Here is a 21,433-nt window from a genome sequence, read left to right as displayed (position 1 = left end):
TCAGTGTTACCTTCCTGAATTCATATTGTAGTCACCGAGTGTATTTGCTTGCATGTCCTCTATCCCGGTACCTCTATCAAATCTCTCACATTTTACTCTTCTTTCCTCTCTCACTTTCACCTTTCTACCCCAAGACTAAACTAGTCAGTCTCCCTTGGTAGCCTAACCAATCTCTCTTCCTTTCTTTCCTACTCTTAAACCATCTTATTTGATGTTTGCTGTTGCTTAATCTTCCCTAAGGTCAGAGTTTACTACTTCATTTTTCTATCGCATATGCTGTCAATTTTTTTTTCCTTTGTAACCACCAGTTAACTTTTGAGCTCTTCCACTAAATGATAATAATAGCTATTATTTGTCAGTGGAATTATGCTTTCTTGCCTTCCAAGTTTTTGACAATGAGTGTGTATTGCTTTTATAATGAAAAATAATTGTTACCGACAAACACTTTAATCTGGGCTAAGGAAGAGCAATGTGATCAAGGTAATGTTTTGACACTGAGGTTTTGAAAAGTTGAGTAGAAGTTACATATATCAAGATGAGGAAGAGAATCCCAAGCACAAGGAATAGCGCTGGTGAAGAGATGTGATAGTAGGTGTGTTTAAACATCTTTGACTCATTCTGTAGAGCTGAGGTGAAAAATACCTGTGGGATAATGCTTGAAATTGAGGCAACAGATGTAGGTGGAAACCAATCATGAACTTATTCTGATAGTTATAAGAGGAGAGGAAACATTGAAGAATTTATAAGAAATAACTGAGTTGGGATTGTTTTTAGAAAGATCACTCAAGTGGCAATGTGGCAGATTATTTGGGGAAGACAGGGTTGGAGCAGATAATAATAGGTCAAGTTGGGATAACAAGGGCTTAAAGTAAGGTGGAGATAGGGTGACTGAAGAAGGGGAGACAAATTCTACAGATTAAAGAAGCAGATCTTTTAGGGCTGGATGTTTGATTGGATGTGGGAAAAAAAGAGAGAATTTGAGAATGATGTCTGGATTTCTGACATAATAACTAAGTAGATGATGAAGCCCTTCACCAAGACAGAAAATACTGAGTGAGGACCAAGTATGTGGGGAGAAGATGATGAGCCTGCTGTACCTGTGGATATCCAAGTTGATACATGAATCTAGAGCTTAGGAGAGAATTCTAGATGAGGAATATAGATCTGGGGGTCGTCCCATGGTTAAAGCTAATGTATGTCCTTAGGGACTGAGTGAGAAGGGCAGATTCCCAAGGACAGAGTTCTGGCCCCATCATTTCAGGGGCAAGCACTGGAAGAGGTACACATGATGGAGACTACACAAAACAGTCTTCTGTTTAATAGAAAACTGGGAAAAAACAAGATATGGGTGGGTGAGTGTTTAAGAAGGAAGTTCGCAGTGCCAAATACTTCAGAGAAGTCAAGAGGGAAAAGAACTGAAATATGCCTGCTTCATTTCGACCAAACAGAGATCATTGGTGACCTCAGCTTAAGCAGTCTCAGTGACATGGTTGGAGTGAACACTGCTTGGTGCAGCAGATGGCCAAGAGGCACCTGAAAAGATGCTCAACATCACTAATTATTAGAGAAATGCAAATCAAAACTACAGTGAGGTATCACCTCACCCCAGTCAGAAAGGCCATCATCAAATAATCTAGAAACAATAAATGCTGGAGAGGGTGTGGAGAAAAGGGAACTCTCTTGCACTGTTGGTGGGAATGTAAATTGATACAGCCACTATGGAGAACAGTATGGAGGTTGCTTAAAAAACTAAAAGTAGAATTACCATATGACCCAGCAATCCCACTACTGGGCAAATACCCAGAGAAAACCATAATTCAAAAAGGCACATGCACCCCAATGTTCATTGCAGCACTATTTACAATAGCCAGGTCATGGAAGCAACCTAAAGGCCCACTGACAGCCAAATGATGTGGTACATATATACAATGTGGTACAAATATACAATGATGTGGTACATATATACAATGGAATATTGTGCACCCATAAACAGGAAAAAAATTGGGTCATTTGTAGAGACGTGGATGGACCTAGAGACTGTCATACAGAGTGAAGTATGTCAGAAAGAGAAAAACAAATATCGTATATTAAGGCATATATGTGGAATCTAGAAAAATGGTACAGATGAACCTGTTTGCAAGGCAGAAACAGAGACACAGATGTAGAGAATAAATATATGGACACCAAGGGGGGAAATGGGGGTGGGATGAACTGGGAGTTTGGGATTGACATATGTACACTAATATGTATAAAATAAATAACTAATGAGAATGAGCTGTATAGCACAGGGAACTCTACTTCACTTCGCTGTATAGTAGAAACTAACCCAACATTGTAAAGCAACCATTCCCCAATTGAAAAAAAATAATGTATTGAGCAAAAAAAAAAAAAAAAAGAGTTGATTTTGCTATTAAGGACAAATGTAAATAGATGGTTTTATAGTGTTTTTTTTAGTTTGTAAGGCAGCATGAAAATAAGTACAACTAGTTTATGTGATACATTTAAAAAATATTAAAGTTCATTTAAAAAAAAACAAATTCGTTCTTTCATGAACAACATTTCAGGAGCCCAGCCGAACCGCTGTCACACAGGAGCCCTGTAGGCTACACTGGTTCTCTTTCCCTGGTTTCTCCTTGTGGGCACTGACCAGAGCTCCCTCTTGTTTGTCTGATGTGCATAGTTTGCTCCAGTAGTTTCCAAGGTTTGAAGGGGATTGCAGGATAAAGTTGGTTTTCAATGCCGAATTAGTTCCTTTAAAATGTGTGCTTCCTATCATGTTTCTGTTGAGTCTCATGAGTAAGTGGATTCTTTGGGCAGTCATAGGTGATACCTCTCTGAAAGCTGAGTGATCTTCTGGCAAAGGGTATTCAGGTCAAAAGAATTGCATGCCCTTCTTCAAAAGTGATTCAGACGCTTCTAAGTTGAATTCAGTATCTTTCCTTCCACCGGACAATGTTCACATAAATTCCCTTTCCCATACAATGTGGCTGTGGCTGTCCACAGCCATTAGGATGGGAGAAAGTAAACTGTGTGATTCTCTCTGATTGCCTTAGGATCAGTGAACTGAGCCCTGATGTTCACTTGACAGAGACTACAAATAATTTTTGCAAGTGTGTTTACAGTTTGCTCATTTACATGACCCTGTCACCGTGCTCCTGGGAAGAACCTGCCATGAGTCTGAGCACAGCAGACAGCATGAGACAACTATACACACTGAATGAAATTTGCTTCTGCTTTGGAGGTCTGATTTTTATCAGAAACAGGACCTGGTTGGAACCAGATCTGCAGAACAAGTCTGATTTATCATTCACATTTATTGAATTCCTTGACAACTGTGTAAATGAAGAAATCACTTTGTATTTCTAGTAAAAAGAATAGCATCTATCTAACACTTACTGGGTGCTTACAAGGTGTCAGGCCTTGTCTAAGCTCTTTACCGTGTTAGCTCATCGTACACTATGAAGCTGGGATAGTCATTATCCCCACTCTGTCTATAAGGAAACTGGAATTTGAAGAGGCTAAGTCATTTGCCCAGACGGCACAGCTAGAAAGTGGTAGAGCTGGAATTTGAACCCAGGAAACCAAATTCCAAAATCTGTTTTCTTAACCATGGCGCTATACTGATGATATTTGTACGTTTTGTATTGCTACAAATATAGCCAACTTTTCTAACTGGAAGTAAGATGTGATTCTAGTAGACAGCAGTCAGCACGATAGGTGAGTGATGCTTAGACAGTTTAGTATAGAGGCTGAAACTCAAATATCTACCCTCCACTCTGGAAGAAAACTGCTCAAGTCTAGTCATAGTGAGTGATGAGGGCTGTCATGAGCTGGAGAATACATATCTGCTCATTAATATGCTCAAGGGGGCAACCGTGTATAAACATGTCAGAGTTTTCATTTGTCAACAGGAGCCAGAGATCTGGATTTTAATGTGAAATGGCCAGTTTCGAACAACCCTTTGATGTTAATGACCCTGCTCTATCCATTAATAGTTAAATAGTACTCTAGTATAATACAGGCTAGGTTTCTCCTTCAGTAACCGACAACCCCTAAAGCTCTGTGGCTTCAAACAATTAAAGGTGACTTTTAGCTCACGCTACTTGGCCAACGTGGGTCAGCAGGAGTCTTTGCTCTTGAACGTCTCAGAGACCCAGACTGAGGGAGGCTTTATTGGAACACGTTTTGCATAATAACTACAGCAGTGAGAAGGGGAATGTGTGACTCACACACTGACCCTTGAAGCTTCTTACAGAAGTGACACAGACACTTAGACTCATATTTCGTTGGCTAAAGGCAGTCAATGACTACACTTAATTTCTAAGGGGGTGGGGAAGTGCAATCCTCCATGGGCTGGAGAAGCTAAATATTTATGAATATTCCTAATGATTACCATAGCTCCATATCCTCTGATTTTTCAGGCAGGAATGTTAGAATTTTTTGTAAGGTAGAATCCAATTTTCAGAGATCTCAAGCAGAAGTTGACTCAAAAAATTTGAAGGATTATACTTGACTGAGCTGGAAAATTCATGTTTTGCTTCATATGGAGTAACGACCCTTATTTAAACACTGACTTCTATGAGCTGATTAAGAAATCATATGCCAGTACTATGAAATAATCCTTAGCTGAAGTGATGTTTTATATATGTGTATTTATTCCCCAAAGCACTGCTCATATATCTTAAATTTTTGTTTATATTATCCCCTATCTTGTATAACTTGTCTCATTAACTACACCGTAGAATATAAATCTTGTCTTACTAATTTATACTCTGTAGTGCCTGGCTCTGTAGAAATTGGTTGTGTATGGATGTTAATAAAGTTTATTGCTATGTTTATCGATTAGTGGTTTTTAAATCATTACCACTAGAGATCTTGACTTCAGGAAAAGTCACAGAAGTTGAAAGTACTTGAGGCAATTCTTAGAAAGTTGCTCAGTGTTCATTATGATGTGAAGTGAGAGTGAAAATTCGGTAGTCCCTCAAATTCAAGGGCAGTTCTGGCTTATACCCTATTAATCACAAGGCAACCAGACCTTCTTTTCAGATATTATTTTTCTGTGATGTTTTCACATGCTTATTTTTGGCTGTAATATTTGGATGAACTCTAGCTTTAAAAATTATGAAATAAATGTCAGTGCTCAGGGGGGTATTCGATTGCCCAGGGTCTTGCAAGGCTCCAAACACTCTTCAAAACAAACCCATCCTAGCTCCTAAACCCACACCCTTCCTGGCTGACCAGATAAAGGATGATTCTCATTCTCATGAAATGCAAAGTGCTCAGGGACACAGATGTGTGAGGACAGAGCTTGGCCGAGGAACAGTGTTTCTATAATTTGATGGTAGAATTACTACCCTTTGAGAAAGTTGCATGAGTACAAGTTACTCACTGATTGAATCTCAACCACGCGAGTGTGTTTCCAAAATCAATCACTCGTAAGCTATTCCACATGTACTTGTAAATATTAACATAATGGCCTATGTACCTGGGTTCATTGTTGTCCATCTGCTGATACTAAAGGTGAGGAAGGTATAGTATAGTGTTAGGATTCTGCTGTCAGATGAACTGGGTTTTAAAACAGGTTTTAAAACAATACACTAGTTGTGTAATGTAGGAAAGTCATATAACCTCAGTGACACTCGGATGCCTTATTTGTAAAATAGAGATAGAAGGTATCAGAAGGTTGTTATGAAGATTAAATGAAATAATGTGTATAACATACTTGGCATAATGCCAGGTACGTGGTATGCATTCAATAAAAATCAGCTATTATTATTAATATTTTACTATTATCTTTATAAAAATCATATAATCAGGATGAAAGGGTCTCAAAGGATTCAGCTGCTCATCAAATAATTTAATCCCCTCTCCAATTTTCCTGCCAAAAAGTCTCCTACCTAGCCCGTGGTTGAATATTTATTGTTGGATAACTCTGACTTTAAAAACTTTCTCATATTGAACTAAATTATGCCTAAACCTGTAGCTTTCACCATTTGAAAATACACAGAACAAATGTAAACCCTTTCTTCATGACAGCCCTTTGTGAATTTGAAAATATCTCTAATCATAGGCTTTTCCTTAAACTTCCTTGGAACTTTTCCTACCTCTCCCTGAAACTTTCATTTGATCTTTTTCCTTCCCTTCAGCACCAGCATTTTGGAAAGAACAGTCTATAGATGTGGTTCCAACTTCGTCCTGTTTTATATTCTCTTCAACACCTTGGATACAAAATCTGATCCAGCAGTTCTCCAAACCAAAGCATAGGGGCTCAACCCAGCAGTCAAAACAAAATGAAAAACAGAGAGAGATTAAAGGGGCTCTCTTTTGATGAGCCCTTTGAGTATTCTAATCACTGTACTAAGAGTTTCACATATATTTTCTCATTTCATTCTTAGTAGACCCTACGTGGAGTATGTATTATTGTCCCTATTTTACTCTTGAGGAAAATGAGTCTCCTAGAGTTTCAGTTGTTCAACACCCTGCAGTTTGAAAGGGGTGGTAGGACAGGGCAGGTTTTGTAAGTGGGCTGTTTGCCTCTAAGGTCTCTGCACTTACACACCAGGCCTGTAAATACAAATAAAGTTGAATGTGTATGCAGAGGTAGAGATAAACTAGCTCATCAGTTAATATTATTGGGCGCACATCATGTAAAAGACATATTTGTAAAATAAAAAGAAATATAAGACATAGCCCTTTTTCTCATACAAGGAAGCTCACAGTCTAGCAAATACACACACACAACTCACAAAAGCAGTAATTCACAAGAGACTGAAGGATATCAGTATAAGCATATTCTATGAGATAGCTCTCTCATTAATTCCTTATATTTTAAAAATTGTTTATAAAAGTTTTTATAAAGATTGTATATATACACACATACATATATAATGACATACAGGTAGAGATAGGTATAGGTATAGATAATGATAAACAGAAGGAAATGCAGAGATACAAATACAGAATATAGAGAGATGTGGATATATCGTCAGTATTAAGATACAGGTATAGATTGAGATTAAAAACAGAAAAAATAAAATAAAATAAAACTATGGACCAGAAGGATATACATCAACTTCAGAATAGTGGTCATTTGGGGGAAGAAATGAGAGAATAGGACTAGGGTAGGGATAGAAAGAGAGGGAAGGGGTGGGGAAAGAGGAGAGAGGAAATATCTGTAATGTTCCATTCATTTTATGTACATAAAATATCTGAATAAAATTATAAATAAAACAGTAAGAGTGGGAGTGTCAAGGGAGAGTCTCAAGTCTTTTTTAATTCTTTGGCCTTTGGAGAAGAATCATATAAATGACAGGGTACTGTCAAGCTTTATATATTATTTTATCTTTTAAAAAGTATATCCTCATAAAAGAGAGCCAACTCATACATTTAAGAAGGATAACACCATAAATACGGTTTCTGACATACAGAAGGTCTCACATCCCCGTATCTCTACCCGCTCCTGACCGCCGTGCTTCTGTCTGTCTGCAGGCAGTGGGCTGCGACCGACAACTGGGGAGCAACGCCAAGGAAGACAACTGTGGCGTCTGTGCTGGTGACGGCGCCACCTGCAGGCTGGTGCGGGGACAATCAAAGTCACACGTTTCTCCTGAAAAAAGTAGGTTTTAAACTCGATACGATGTTACCATAAAACATGTGCTTTAGACCGTCTGATACTAGAATAACATTTTCCCAACGCTAAGCTTTTTCGTTGGAAAGAACTTTTGACCCGTGTTCTAAAAGACAAATTTCTTCCAAAAAGTGTAGTATATCAAATTTTTATTCCCATTACCTCTTTTTTTAAGATTTTTTTTTGATATGGACCATTTTTAAAGTCTTCATTGACTTTGTTATAGTATTGCTTCTGTTTTATGTTTTGGTCTTTTGGCCAGGAGGCATGTGAGATCTTAGCTCTCTCACCAGGGATCGAACCCACACCTCCTGCATTGGAAGGCGAAGTCTTAACTACTGGACTGCCAGGGAAATCCCTATTCCAGTTACCTCTTCTAAGACTACCTGTTTCTTTGAACATATGCCAATACAGAGGATAACTATTTTTTTTTAATTTGCTGATTTTTTTAAGGTAAACTATGAGTCATTATTTTTTTTGCCCCCTTCTGATTGCTAACAAGGTAGAAAATACCATCATGCATTTTTTGCCCATTTATACTTCTTCAGGTTTCAGTTAGCTGCTGAAGTCATTTACTCTTTTTCCTATTTGGCTGGTGATCTTTTCCTCACTTGTATCATGAATATATACTATTTGTTTGTCTGTTGTACCTATTTCTAATGTTCTCTGTTTGTCATTTGACTTTCAATATTGTTTGTGTTTGTAGAATCAGTAGTTTCTAAGTTCTGCATATTCAGACTTTTCCATCTTTTAAGTTCAATAATATCTGCTTTAAATTTTTTTAAAAAAATTTGGGGGTCAGTCAACTTTTTCTGTAAAGGGTCAGAGAGTAAATATTTTAGGGCTTTTCAGCCCATATGGTTTCTGTCTCAACTACTCAACACTGTGCTGTTGCCAGGCAAAAGCAGCCACAGACAACCCGTGAACCAATGGGCACAGCTGTGTTCCAATAAAACTTTATTTACAAAAACTAGCCTGCAGGCTGAATTTGACCCTCAGGTTGTAGTTTGCTGACCCTTGCCTTAAAGGGAAAAAATGATACATGTGCGTCTTCTGCCAGTGCTTTTTTTTGTGTGTTCCTACTTTTAGTTTTTTATAAATTTATTTATTTATTTTTGGCTGTGTTGGGTCTTTGTTGCTGTGCACGGGCTTTCTCTAGTTGTGGTGAGCGGGGGCTACTCTTCGTTGTGGTGCGCGGGCTTTTCATTATGGTGGCTTCTCTTGTTGAGGAGCACGGACTCTAGGTGCATGGGCTTCAGTAGTTGTGGCTCGCGGATTCTAGAGCACGGGCTCAGTAGTTGTGGTGCACGGGCTTAGTTGCTCCACTGCACGTGGGTTCTTCCCAGACCAGGGATCTGACCCGTGTCCCCTGCAATGGTAGGTGGATTCTTAACCACTATGCCACAAGGGAAGTCCCTGTGTGTTCCTACTTTAAACTCTTTTATTTCTTCGTGTTTATTTGGATGTAACTTATGAAATAGGGATTTTACTTATTCTTCCAAAATGGGGAGAACCTTACAGGAGGGGTGGAAGGTGGAGAGGATTTTCCAGGCAGAGGAAACACAAGAGTTCATGGTGTGACCCTAGAGGGAAGCCTGGACTTTGTTGAGGAACTACTAGGATTGCACATTGGTTAGGGTTGGGGGAGTAAGACAGCAGGCAACCATAAAGGCCTTCATCATTGTGCTTCACATTTCAGGTTAAATGGAGTCATTGAAGCCATTTAGGCAGTGGAGTGGCATGGTTAGATTTGTGTTTTAATGAAATAATTCTGGCTGCATGTGGAGGTGAGCCAGGAAGCAAGGAGTCTAAGCAGGATGCTGTTTTTAAATATTCCAGGGCGTTTGAAATAATGAGGCCTTGGTCGGGAGTAGTGTGGTGGGAGAGGCAGAGGAAGAAACAGATGGGAGAGAGATTGAAGAGAGTCAGTGGAGTTTGATAATTCTTTGAATGAAGACTGTAAGAGAGAAAAGAGAGGTAGGGTGTTGCAGATTTTCCAGCTTGAGCAGCTGGGTGGGTTTATTTGCTGTTCATCAGGGTAAGGAATGCATGGAGAGGAGATGCATATCAAAGATAATGTTCATATACACATGTTCCCATTTCTCTTCCCTCCTGCGTCTCCCTCCCTCCCACCCTCCATATCCCACCCCTCTAGGCGGAACATGTGTGTATGTATAACTGATTCACTTTGTTATAAAGCAGAAACTAACACACCATTGTAAAGCAATTATACTCCAATAAAGATGTTAAAAAAAAAAAAAGGACAAACGTTCACCTCCCTGGGTTTTTCTTCTTTCCCGAAATTTGGCCCCTTAAGTATTCAGTGCCTTGGTACCTATCTGATACCTTCAAACAGATGTTGATTGTCTTTGGAGTGGAAGAGTTGATCTGAAACATGTTAGTCCGTTGTTGCTAGTGGCAAAATCCCCATCTTGGTGCTCTTTAGCTATAAATTAGCTGAGTCCCTCCAAAGAGAGTATATAGAATATATCAGGAAGTCATGACAATTTAGCCAGGGAAAACGTTTAAGGGAATTCAAGTGAAAAGATAATGAAAAGAGTAGGTAAACTCAGAACTTAGCCAAAGCAGTATAGAAGCTGAAGGAATAAGTAATTCCAAAAAGGAGGTAATAGTCGGCCATGTTAAATGCTGTTTTGAGGTGAGCTGGAATTAAGGTCCAAAAATTTCTCTTTGGCAATTTGAAACCAAATTTGTGACCTTAGCAAGAGTGGTTTCAACGAACTTCTGGCTGAAACCAAAGCCTGAATGCAGTGGGTTTAGGAGTGAACAGAAGGTGAGAGAATGTATCAAGGGAAGGATTTTCCCAGGAATAAGGGAGGGGTACACACCCACACCATGTCAAGAACTGGATAACTACAGGCACCCTTGAGAAATTAACTGTGTTCCAATACAGTGTTTTGTCTTTTTTTTTTTTTAAAAAACTCTGTTCATTAGGAGGTAGAGTCAGCTGCTTAAGAGTGAGGGCTCTGAAACAGATTCACAAATGGGAATAATAATTATGCTCAGCTCTTAGGGTCATTGTGAGGATCAAATTGGACTATATATGAAAAAGTGTCTGACACATAGTTAACACTGACTGAAGGATAAAGACGAGGCAGATGACCCTGCTCTCCAGCCATCCTTTTCTTCATTGGAAGCTATGATCTCTACATCACTTCCTTCTTCTTTAGGATAAAACATTGGCAAAGGGATTAACAGTAGAAAAAACAAAATTTTAAGTACAACAAAATATCTGTGCAAGCTTTCGGAATAGTTGTAGCAGGAGGGTGCTTAGTGACTTGAGAAACAGGTTTAGTATTCTTTCATTGCAAAAAAATACTATCATATAAATCGTCTGTTGCAGACAATAAGCACGAGTGGGTGTTTTGTGAGCTAATACTATGGTGCCAAGGAATTATGAAAAGATTTCAGGCTCCCTAAAATATAAATAAAAAATAAATTAAAAATATAAAAAATAAATTAAAAAAATGAAACAAATTCACAGATGTAGAAAACAAACCTGTGGTTACCAAAGCGGGGGGGACAAATTAGGAGTTTGGGGTTAACAGATACAAACTACTATATATAAAATAGATAAGCAACAAGGATATACTGTATAGCACAGGGAATTATACCCAGTATCTTGTAATAACCTGTAATGGAATATAATCTGCAAAAATACTGAATCAAGATGCTGTACACCTGAAAGTAACACAGTATTGTAAACCAACTATATTTCAATAAAAAAAGAAAAGAGTGAGGGCTATCAGGGACTCGAGAATGCTCGCATCAAGGAAAGGAGGATAAGGAACTCATCAAAGACAGTAAGGAGGGGAATTCCCAGCGAGACTCCGTGCTCTCACTGCTGGGGCCCGGGTTCAGTCCCTGGCAGGTGAACTAAGATCCTACAAGCCACGCAGCGCAGCCAAAAAAAAAAAAAAAAGGCAGTAATGAAGTAGAGGAGTAGCTGCAAGGGGGCCTAGGTGAGACTGGAAACCATGAGATCCATGGGCTTCCTGAAGGAGCTGGCTTTGAGTGGTGGGGTACCAGTGAGAGATGCATTCTATGGGAATTCACAGAAGACCCAACTTATAGATACAGGAGTTTACATATCTCTTCTAACAAGAAGTCTGGAGCTGGCAGTCAAGTTTGGGGAAGCTGTTTTACTATGTTTTTGAGGAACCAGGCTCCTGTCTCTCCTTCACCAGCTTAGAGTATGGCTTTCATCTGGGGTTGCTAAGTCACTATTAAATACTCAGACAACACATCCACACAGCAGATGATAAAGAAGAAGGTGGTGCAGAAGGCATTCTTTTAATACCGTGCCCTTTAGTCAGGAAGGGACGTCTTCCCCAGGGAGTTTTGCCTTGCTGACCAGAACTGTGGCATATGACACACTGGCTTCTAAGGAGCTGGGAAACCAAGTATATCACATTCCATCCATTCTGTTATTAGTAATAGTGATCTAATGCTTTATAATTCCCAACATTCTCTTCAGGCATATCATTTAATTCCACCAGCCCCCTTACATTGTGGTTTTGACATTGTCCGACCCATTTTACAGGTGAGAAAACTAAGGAATAGAGAAGTTAAGGAATATGGTTAAGAAATTGGAGTCTGGGGCCAGACTGCCTGGGTTTAAATCCTGGGCCTGTTGTTTACTAGCTCTGTAAACAGAGCAAGTTTTTGAACTTTTCTGTGTATCTTGACTTTCTCATTTTAAACTGGGAACAGCGGTTGTACCGCCTTTGTGGAGCTATTGTCAGGATTAAATAACTCAGTCATGCCGAGCATTCCAAATAGTGTCTGGCACCTAGAGAGAGCTCAGTAAATGCTAGCAATATTTTTATTAGAAATATTGCTCATATGGGTACCAAAGGATGTCACACCTCTAACATAACATTAAATGTAAACAGATTTCGAAATCAACACTTGGTCCGCCGGGGCATTGTTTTTGAGAGAGCTACTGATGGGTGTGGAGGGAAGTCTTGTCAAAGGTGTCAAAACACAGAGAATTGTACGAGAAACCAAAGATAGAGGAAAGAATAAGATCCAGAGGAAGACAGTGAAGAACCAGGCAGGGCTGTGAAGAGTTAACTAGGACAGCTTTGGGATGAGAGGACTAATGGGGGAAAATCATCACCAGCTCAGGCCTTGGGGGAATCCGCCTGCAGTTACTGTTGGCTTTAAAAAGTGTGGAAATCTCATCAGAAAAGATGTCATCTTGTCAGGGTCTGAGAGAGATTAGAAATTGAGAAAATTCTAATTGAACCAGAGTAGAAGCTGAGTGAAATTGGGTCAAGAAACCAGTCTTTTTGGAGAAGTATGTGGAGGAGGCCCTGGGGTGGGAGGGGATGGGATGGGGGCTGGGCTGGCTGAAAGGGGCTTACCTGCTTGACTGCATCGTTCCTCACTCTTGATAAGGTACTTCATATCCTCTCTCTCTCTCATTGAATTTCAGCTTTGGGATTATAGATCCTTTCGAGAATCTATTGATAATTATGCATTTTCTCTCCAGAAAAATGCATGTGTCCCCATAAGCCCCAAATTTGCCATTCTGATTTTTTTGAAGGGGTCTCAGACCCCTGATGCCAGTTCAGGACAATCCAGGAGAAGGGCCCCTAAAAATCTAATATTTTTGATTAATTTCTGCAAAGGAAGGGCAGCTGGAGCTCACAGACAGATCCCTGAATGCAGCGAGGAGAGCTATGCGGTGAGAGCTGGGGGCATCCCGCCGGCTGCTGACGAGTCTTCAGGCTCTATATGCCTGTACTGGGGCTGAGGCCAGACTTAGCAAAGATGCCTGCCTGCATGAAAACTCGGTGCTTCTCATCCTCGCTTTTCCTTACGGCCCCTTCATGTCTGTTGCTGCTCTGAATCTGGCCAGCTGAAGCTGTTTTTTGGCTGGGGTTTTCCACGGGCCATATGGAAGCACTTCCCTATAATCGTGCTTTGTGTGAAAGAAATGTGGGAAACGAAGCCACGTCAATCCCTAAGTGTGCATCACCAGACCTGTGGGGTCCACCAGGCTCCTCCGTCCTCACCTTGCCAAGCAGTAATTCCAATCTTCCCCGGGACTTACACTGTAGGAGGCCGTGGCCGGGAGACGCTATTGGCACAGCCCTGCTCTGGAGAAAGAGCACAAGGTTGCTCAGGGGCCCTCGTTTCCATCCTGCAGGGAGGCAGATTCAAGGTGTAAGAGCCTGGAGCCAAAACCTTTGCTATGAGAAGTATCAGAAATTAATCCACATACAGCATGCATATTTCCTGTTCACAGGCAGAAGGAGAGAGACTGAACTAACAACTGGCATCAATAACTTTGGCTGTTGGAACAGGGAACGGGAAGCCACTCCGTTTTGAAAGAGGGAAAACTCTAAAAACAGTAACACCCCTATTTGGAGCATCTTGATTTGGTACTTAGGGACTCACTTGTTTTACCAGGTTTGCCCATTATTTTGGTCTTGTCCACACAAGGGCATGCACCCATGAGACAAATAAATAAATAAGCTCAGCTTGTCTGATATGAGCTGTTTATGTAGTTGACCCTTGAACAACACGGGTTTGAACTGCATGGTTTTGGATTTTCTTCAGCAGTAAATACTACACGACTAAATGATCTGTGGTGGGTTGGACCCACCCACTCGGAACCGCGAACGGATATGAGGAACTGGGTATAAGGAGGGCCAACTGTAAGTTATACTCAGATTTTTTTTTTTTTTTTTTGGCCACACTGTGTGGCATGCAGGATCTTAGTTCCCCACAGGGATTGAACCTGTGCCCCCTGCATTGAGAGCATGGAATCTTAACCAGTGGACCGCCAGGGAAGTCCCTATACTCAGATTTTTGACTGGAGGGGGTTGTCACTCCTAACCCCGCGTTGTTCAAGGGTCAACTGTACATTTTTCCCTGGTGGCAACTAAGCCTACTGATACAGTGATACCTAAGGCTGAGCTGGAACACCAGCATTATGCTTAACTTTGGACATTGTGAAGATAACCACACGTTCTTACAAAGCATCCCTGTGTACTCCCGACAGATACAGCATCCTGGGCTAGGCGGACTGTGGGGCTGCCTCACAGGGTGATTCTCACAAGGTTTTCTCTTCATACACTCTTCATTTCTCCTTTGACTGTCATTTCCAAAGATAATCTGTGCATTTAACTTATTCCATAACAAAGAAGACTGTATTGGCTTGCTGGCATGCTAAACAGATTGGTTTCCCTTCCTCCTGCCTTCTTATTTCATTTTTTTCTGCCTCCTTTTTCATCTTTCTTGGGCAGGATTCTGATGGATAAAACTCTTATGCTAGACCTGTGTGTGGCAAATGAATATTCAAACCAAAGACCCTGTTCATTTTATTTAGTTTTGACTTTATTACTTTTTAAAAATATTTCTTGGCTGCGCCGCACAGCTTGTGGGATCTTAGCTCCCCGACCAGGGATCGAACCCGTACCGCCTGCATGGAAGTGCAGAGTCTTAAGCAGTGGACCACCAGGGAAGTCCCAGACCCTGTTCTTTTTAATGGGATGTTTCCCCATTTAATTCACGAGAGAGAGCATGGCATGGAAGAAGATCCCAAGACTGAAAATCTAGAGCCCTGGGCTTTCGCCCTTGCCTTGCTCTTTCCCATGTTTTTATGCTTCTTCTATGTCCTCTGCATGAAAAAAAAAAGAGGAAAATGACATGCAGGTGCTCTTGAGAAAGAGTGTCATTGAGGCTGATTTTCACAGGGTAGCCGGACTGACCAGGAACTCCCCAGCTTAATACCTCTTTGTGAATTGCCTTTAGTTTTACACTTATAATGAAATCCATACCCCTTTCCATGACTTTCAAAGTCTTGTGGATCTGGCTCTTATGTTATGTCATGTGTACCATTTTGCCCCTCACTCACTAGTCTCCCCTCATTACTGACTTTCCGGATGATTTTAGAATACAAGGTGCCCTTTACCTCCATGGCTTTTGCATCGACCAATCCCTGAGCCTGGAACATGCTTCTCCCAGCTCTTAACTGGGCTACCTCTTTTTCAACCTTGAGTTCAAGTGTCACCTCCTCAGAGAGGTTTTCTTTGACCAATCTACCTAAAGTCAGCCCTTCTTTTTTTAATTTCCTTCTTAGCCTTTATTGCCAGAAGTAATTATTTCATTTACAGTTGTCTCGTAAATAACATGGGTTTGAACTGCACAGATCCACTTATACGTGGATTTTTTTCAATAGTAAAGACTACAGTACTATATGATTCTCCGTTGGGTGAATCCCCAGATGTGGAGCCTTGGATACAGAGGAAACACGGATACGGAGAACCAACTATAAATTATACACGGGTTTTCAACTGCGTGGAGGTTCAGTGCCCTTAACCCCCGTGTTGTTCAAGGGACAATTGTATTTATTTGTTTAATTGGTCTCTCCTACTAGTCAGGCATTGCAAAAGCAGACACCATGTCTGTGATTTTCACCATTTTATTCCTAGTGCTTGTACAGTACTGAGCATGTCACAGGAGCTCAATAACTGTTGCACGAATGAATACAGGCTCTTTGCTGGAGACAGCTCTGCTTCCTATTATGTTTTCGGTGAGACTAAATAATATTGTGCAACAGAACTGGACTGGAAGCCAAAGCCTAGGGTAATAACCTCTGCTTGGCCACTATCTGCGATCTTAGGCAAGATCACAGGAACTTCGGCTTTTTCATCTGCGTCCTGAGACTGTTAGCATAGATGATTTGTAAGACATCTTTTATTTCTGAAAGTCTATTAAATATATTTGTAATTTATTCCTTATTTTCAAACGCAGAGATCTTGGGATTAAATGGAGGTTAGAGAAGTAAGTCCTAGGATCTCATATGAAGAATTTTCCAAAGCTTTAATGAAAAGGTTCCACAGAGATGGCTTGTCTTCTTAAAGAGCACAGGAGATTTTACATATTTATATTTGTTTACACAGCCTTCTTGGCCCCAAATTCCCTGTCTTTGGTGATAAGGATGCCTTCTACCCACCCTGGTACAGGGAGGGTAGCTTCCCCTGAGATTTATCTTCTGCTTTCCTCCAGTAGAGGGTCAGAGTGTCCTTCTTGCACTAGCTGTTTCTCAAGTACCTTTAATTCAAAATAATCAGTGTGCCAAAGTGGCATATTTGGGGGTGACATATTCTGAACCTCTGCATCCCATTACAGAGTCAGAAGGCAAATGACCCTTTAGTCCTCACCAGGCTCTTGATTCCTTAGATGCAGTATGAAGGGCAGAAAAGAACTGTTACACCAGGATGCTGGGGAACATCTGGACAGGAAGATGTTGTTAGATGCTGTATGTAACATAGCCCCCTCTACCGCATGTTATTCAAAGCTAGTCCTGGAAACGCGCACCAAAGCATACGCTGTTAGGCACTCGGCCTGTTACCGTGCTCTTTTGGGGTAAAGGCATTTTGAGCCCTTAAAGAGATATACCTCCAGGTTGTTTCTACAGAGACACCAGGGCTAATAGCTAAGGACACTCATTTGCAGATTCAGCAATAAGAGACATCCATGATGTAGCACATGAGGAGCTCAGGGCAGGAGTAGGGATGTCATCGCAGGGCGGGTGTAGGTATGGGAATCGGTTTTCAGCGTGCAGCCGGTTGCTCTCACCAAGTCAAATCCCTGCCATGTCCCTTCTCTACTTTTGAAAAGACGGTTCTTAATTTCTGATTTTTACTTTGCCCGTCTTTGTTCCATGGCATGACTCATTTATCCCACCTCTGTGTCAAAAGGCATTATGTGGACAGTCCTCCAGCTTCAGAATCCGTGTAGTACACACTGGCTTTCCCTTCTTTCGCCCCCTCAGTCCCCCACCACACCCACAGAGGGACGGATAGACTCGAATCAAACTTGGCTACCCGAATTTGGAAAGTTGTCAGCCCCTGTTCTACACAATGTCGTTTTAGGTTAAATGATGCCAAGTGGTTATGGGTGTGTAAAAGCATTCATAAACACCATTTTTGTGTTTATATGTTTTTCAGTTTACAAAATGAATGCTTTCACACCCATTATCTCGCTTTAAAGGAAAATAAGTATTATTTTTCCATAGGGTTATTATTAGCATCAGCATTTATTCAGGTACTTTTCTTCCTTTTTTAAAAAAATAACTCCTTTGTTTTTTGGGAATGGAGAGGAGATTGGAGGGTGTGTGTGTGTTTGAGCCTAAAAAAGCTGAAGAAGATACATGCAGGGTCAAGAAAGTAACAGGAAATATGCTTTTGACCGAAAGTTTTGTTCGGCCAAATACCCAACCAGATTTAAAAAAAAAAAAAAAAAAAAAAAAAAAACCCAGGCATGGAAAAGTGGAAATGAGGTTGTTGAAGTGAGAGTAATAAAAGAGTCCATCTCTTTTCTTGTGTTACCACGGAATGTGTATATTTAGGTTGGTGTAGTTCTAGTTTGACTTTATAGTGAAAATAAGCGATCTGGTATAAATTACAGTCCTTCTGGGCTGAAACTGATGTCTATTGATTAGTTAATGTTGTGTGGACAATTTATTTCCTGTACATCTTGCTACTTAGCAAAACTGTGATTCCGCGGCAGGAAATGAGACATAGAAAAAATATGATGGAACAGCTGGACTTGAGCGTTTATGGGTGGGAGGGAGGTTAGTGGAAGCAAACTTCGTAGATCCTTGGGTCAGCCCAGTGATTGCAAAATCAAATAAGTGAAACCCATAAAATCAAAGTCTGTAGAGAGTATACTTGTGATGGGAGAGTTTGGGTTTATACAGTTATAACTTGGTCTCAACAGTAGAAAAGTTGAGTGCACTTTTTGGTTCTGACCCCAGCCCTACTAATTAGGAAGTCTGTGATCTTGGGCAAGTCACTTAAACTTGCAAAACTTCAGTTTTCTTAATTGTAGGAATGGGTTTTTACTAGAACAAAGGAGGCATGTATCTCAGGTTACCTAGGGTTGTGCCTGGGGGCATAGTATGTGCTCGGTGTGGTTTTAATAACTTTTGCTTACCCAGCCCTACTGGTGGTTAAGTTCTCTTCTAAGCCCTTTGCGTGTATTATGTTATTAAATCCTCTCAACAACCCCTTGAAACAAGTATTCTTATTATCCTCATTCTACAGATGTAACTGAGACACAGGGAAGGTAGGAACTTGCCCAAAGTCATACAGCCATTGTAAGTGGCGGAGCTGGTATTCTAACCCAGGTTGTCTGGCTCCAGGGTCTGTGATCTTAACCACCATTCCATATTGCCTCTCCCAGTAGTTTGTAGAGTAAAAATAATGCAAATGACATTAAAATTGTGATGAGAAGAAGCCCTGGAAGATGGCACAGTGCGTAGCAGTATCAAGGATCTCTTACCCCAAATTTCAATGAAAAAATTTTGAAATAGTTCCAAATAATGAAAGTGTTCCCCAGGAACCAGTTCCCAGCACCACCACTAAATCTGGGTGTTCCCAGATGTGGACTTGCTGTTATGAACATCGTAGGATGGGGTAGAGAAGAAGCCTTCCTCCATCTGGTATGTTCTCAACCATTGGATTCTACACCATTAGAAAGTATAATATTTTAAAGCAGCCTCAGAATCAGACCTGATTGGTGGCCTCATATGCAGACTTGTGAGAGGAGGTTTTAAGTGGTCTATGCTTAACCTGTCCTGAAGCACAAGAAGCAGCTTGCTCCTATGAGATCTGGGTCTAGCTCCAGACTGAGGGGGAATTAACCTGGAGGCCATTTGTCTGGGGCTTAAAAGTGTCCCATTGTAACAGGGGAGACAAGGAAAGCATGATAGCAGTATTTATATCAGAACTAGTAGAATCTCAGGCCAAAAAAAAAAATAAATAAAAGAGGAGTATTTCATATCCACCAGTAATCAAAAAACAGTCTTAAAAATTTGTGAATACCATTACATCAAAATGTATAAAGAAAACAAAGCCCTATGGGTCTGTAAGAAGAAATTGAAGCAAATAAAACTATGAAAGACTTGAACACACTTCAGTCAGTAGGAGCTGCACAGCAGAATTAGTAATGTTACATTAACAGGTATTATTGAGCATTGAATTTTGACGGAATGTAATGTCTTTTCAAGCACTTATGGACCATTTACAAAAACTGATTCTATGCTAAACTCCAGAGAAGATTGTAAAAAAAAAAAACAACCTCAATAAAATAGAAACCATCAGAAGAGACCTCGCCCTGCAGCTGCACCCATCCATTCTTTGCTCCCTCCCATCACAGAGTCACAAGTGTCTGTCTTCCTTTCCAAGGCTAATTAATCCCTCCATCTGTGTCCTGGATTCCAGCCCCCTCTACTTCCTCAGGGATCTCATCCCACCCATCATCCCCTCTCTCTTCTTTATCCTCTCTTGTCTCCTTTTCCCATCAGGGTTAAATGTGACCAGATGTCTTCCATCTTAAATAGAAATATAATTTACAAAATATGTGTGTGTATATATGTATACATAATATATGTATACGTATATTAGTATGTGTGTGTGTATATATATATATATATATATATATATATATACATCTTTTTTTTTTTTTTGCGGTACGCGGGCCTCTCACTGCTGTGGCCTCTCCCGTTGCGGAGCACAGGTTCTGGACACGCAGGCCCAGTGGCCATGGCTCACGGGCCCAGGTGCTCCGCGGCATGTGGGATCCTCCCAGACCGGGGCACGAACTCGCATCCCCTGCATCGTCAGGCGGACTCTCAACCACTGCACCACCAGGGAAGCCCCATCTTTTAAACTCCATATCTCCAGCTACCACCCTAATCTTTCACCTACCTTTATTGACAAGTTTTGGAAAAACTGTTTACATTTCCTGTTTCTACTTTTTTGCCATCATTTATTCCTCAAACCACAGCCTCCTGTGCTTACTACCCAGTTGAAACTGCCTTTACAAAGTCCATTAACAAGCTTTTTACTGCTTCATCCGTCAACACTTTAAGCCCTCATTGGTAGAACATTTGGTACAGCTGGCCCCTCCCTCCTTAAAATTGTCTACCTCACAAGGGTTCTCACTTTATTTCTGGTCGGACCTAGAATTGTGCCATTTCCTGCAGAACAGTAAAGAAATGCTGAAGAGTTTGTGACTACAGAGCCATCCCTGCTTCCTGGACCTGGAGTTTTCCCTCACCCTGGGTGAGCGCTGTTGGAAACATAGCTCACAGATGCTCTGTAGCAGCATCGTATGGAGGCTGCTGGATGGGCAAATTCTTGGGCCCCACCCTAAACTTCTGGGTCAGGATTTCTGTGGGAGGAGCAGGAATCTGTGTTTTAATAAGTTCTCCAGGTGATCCTGGGAGGCACTGCCCTGTAAAAGTACCACAGGGACGTCAGATGTATCAAACTGTTCTGTAGGAGAGTTACAGAAACAGAAGGGAATTGCAGTTTAGGAGGAGAAGGCATTTAAAACTATACAGCATAGATTACTTTTCCATAATCTAAGGACGTTGAATCCTTTCCCTGCTTCTTTTTTTTTTTTTTTTGCTACACCGCAGCATGTGGGATGTTAGTTTCCCAACCAGGGACTGAACCCGCTCCCCCTGCATTGGAAGCGCAGAGTCTTAACCACTGGACCACCAGGGATGTCCTAATGACATTAAAGCCTTACGCGGGGACTCTTATAGGTTGCTCCAACTTAGCCTTGCCCAGCTGCCCTGCAATGTGCATTTCCCCACAAGTTAGTACTGTAGGCGACTGGGGGTTCATTGCTCTTTACACACATTTCCCCCGAGTTTGAACCATCTGGCTAAAATAAAGTGCCAGGGGTTCTAGTCTAAGAGGTTTCACTTAAGTGTATAATTGTCAATGGATGGTAGTTGGAACACACACACAC

General features: G+C 41.0%; 1 protein-coding gene across 1 annotated transcript in view; it reads left to right on the top strand.

Moving 5' to 3' along the window:
* The window catches only part of ADAMTSL3 (ADAMTS like 3), a 387,063-nt gene that overhangs the window by 160,652 nt on the left and 204,978 nt on the right, over positions 1-21,433 (top strand). The window contains 1 exon segment of the mRNA XM_032622232.1: positions 7,489-7,615. Within this exon segment, the coding sequence (XP_032478123.1) occupies positions 7,489-7,615 (127 nt within the window).

Source organism: Phocoena sinus, chromosome 2 (genome assembly GCF_008692025.1).
Source record: "Phocoena sinus isolate mPhoSin1 chromosome 2, mPhoSin1.pri, whole genome shotgun sequence".
In the NCBI taxonomy this organism is placed as follows: Eukaryota; Metazoa; Chordata; class Mammalia; order Artiodactyla; family Phocoenidae; genus Phocoena; species Phocoena sinus.
The sequence above is the reverse complement of the archived record's forward strand: the minus strand, read 5'-3'. Positions and strand labels throughout refer to the sequence as shown.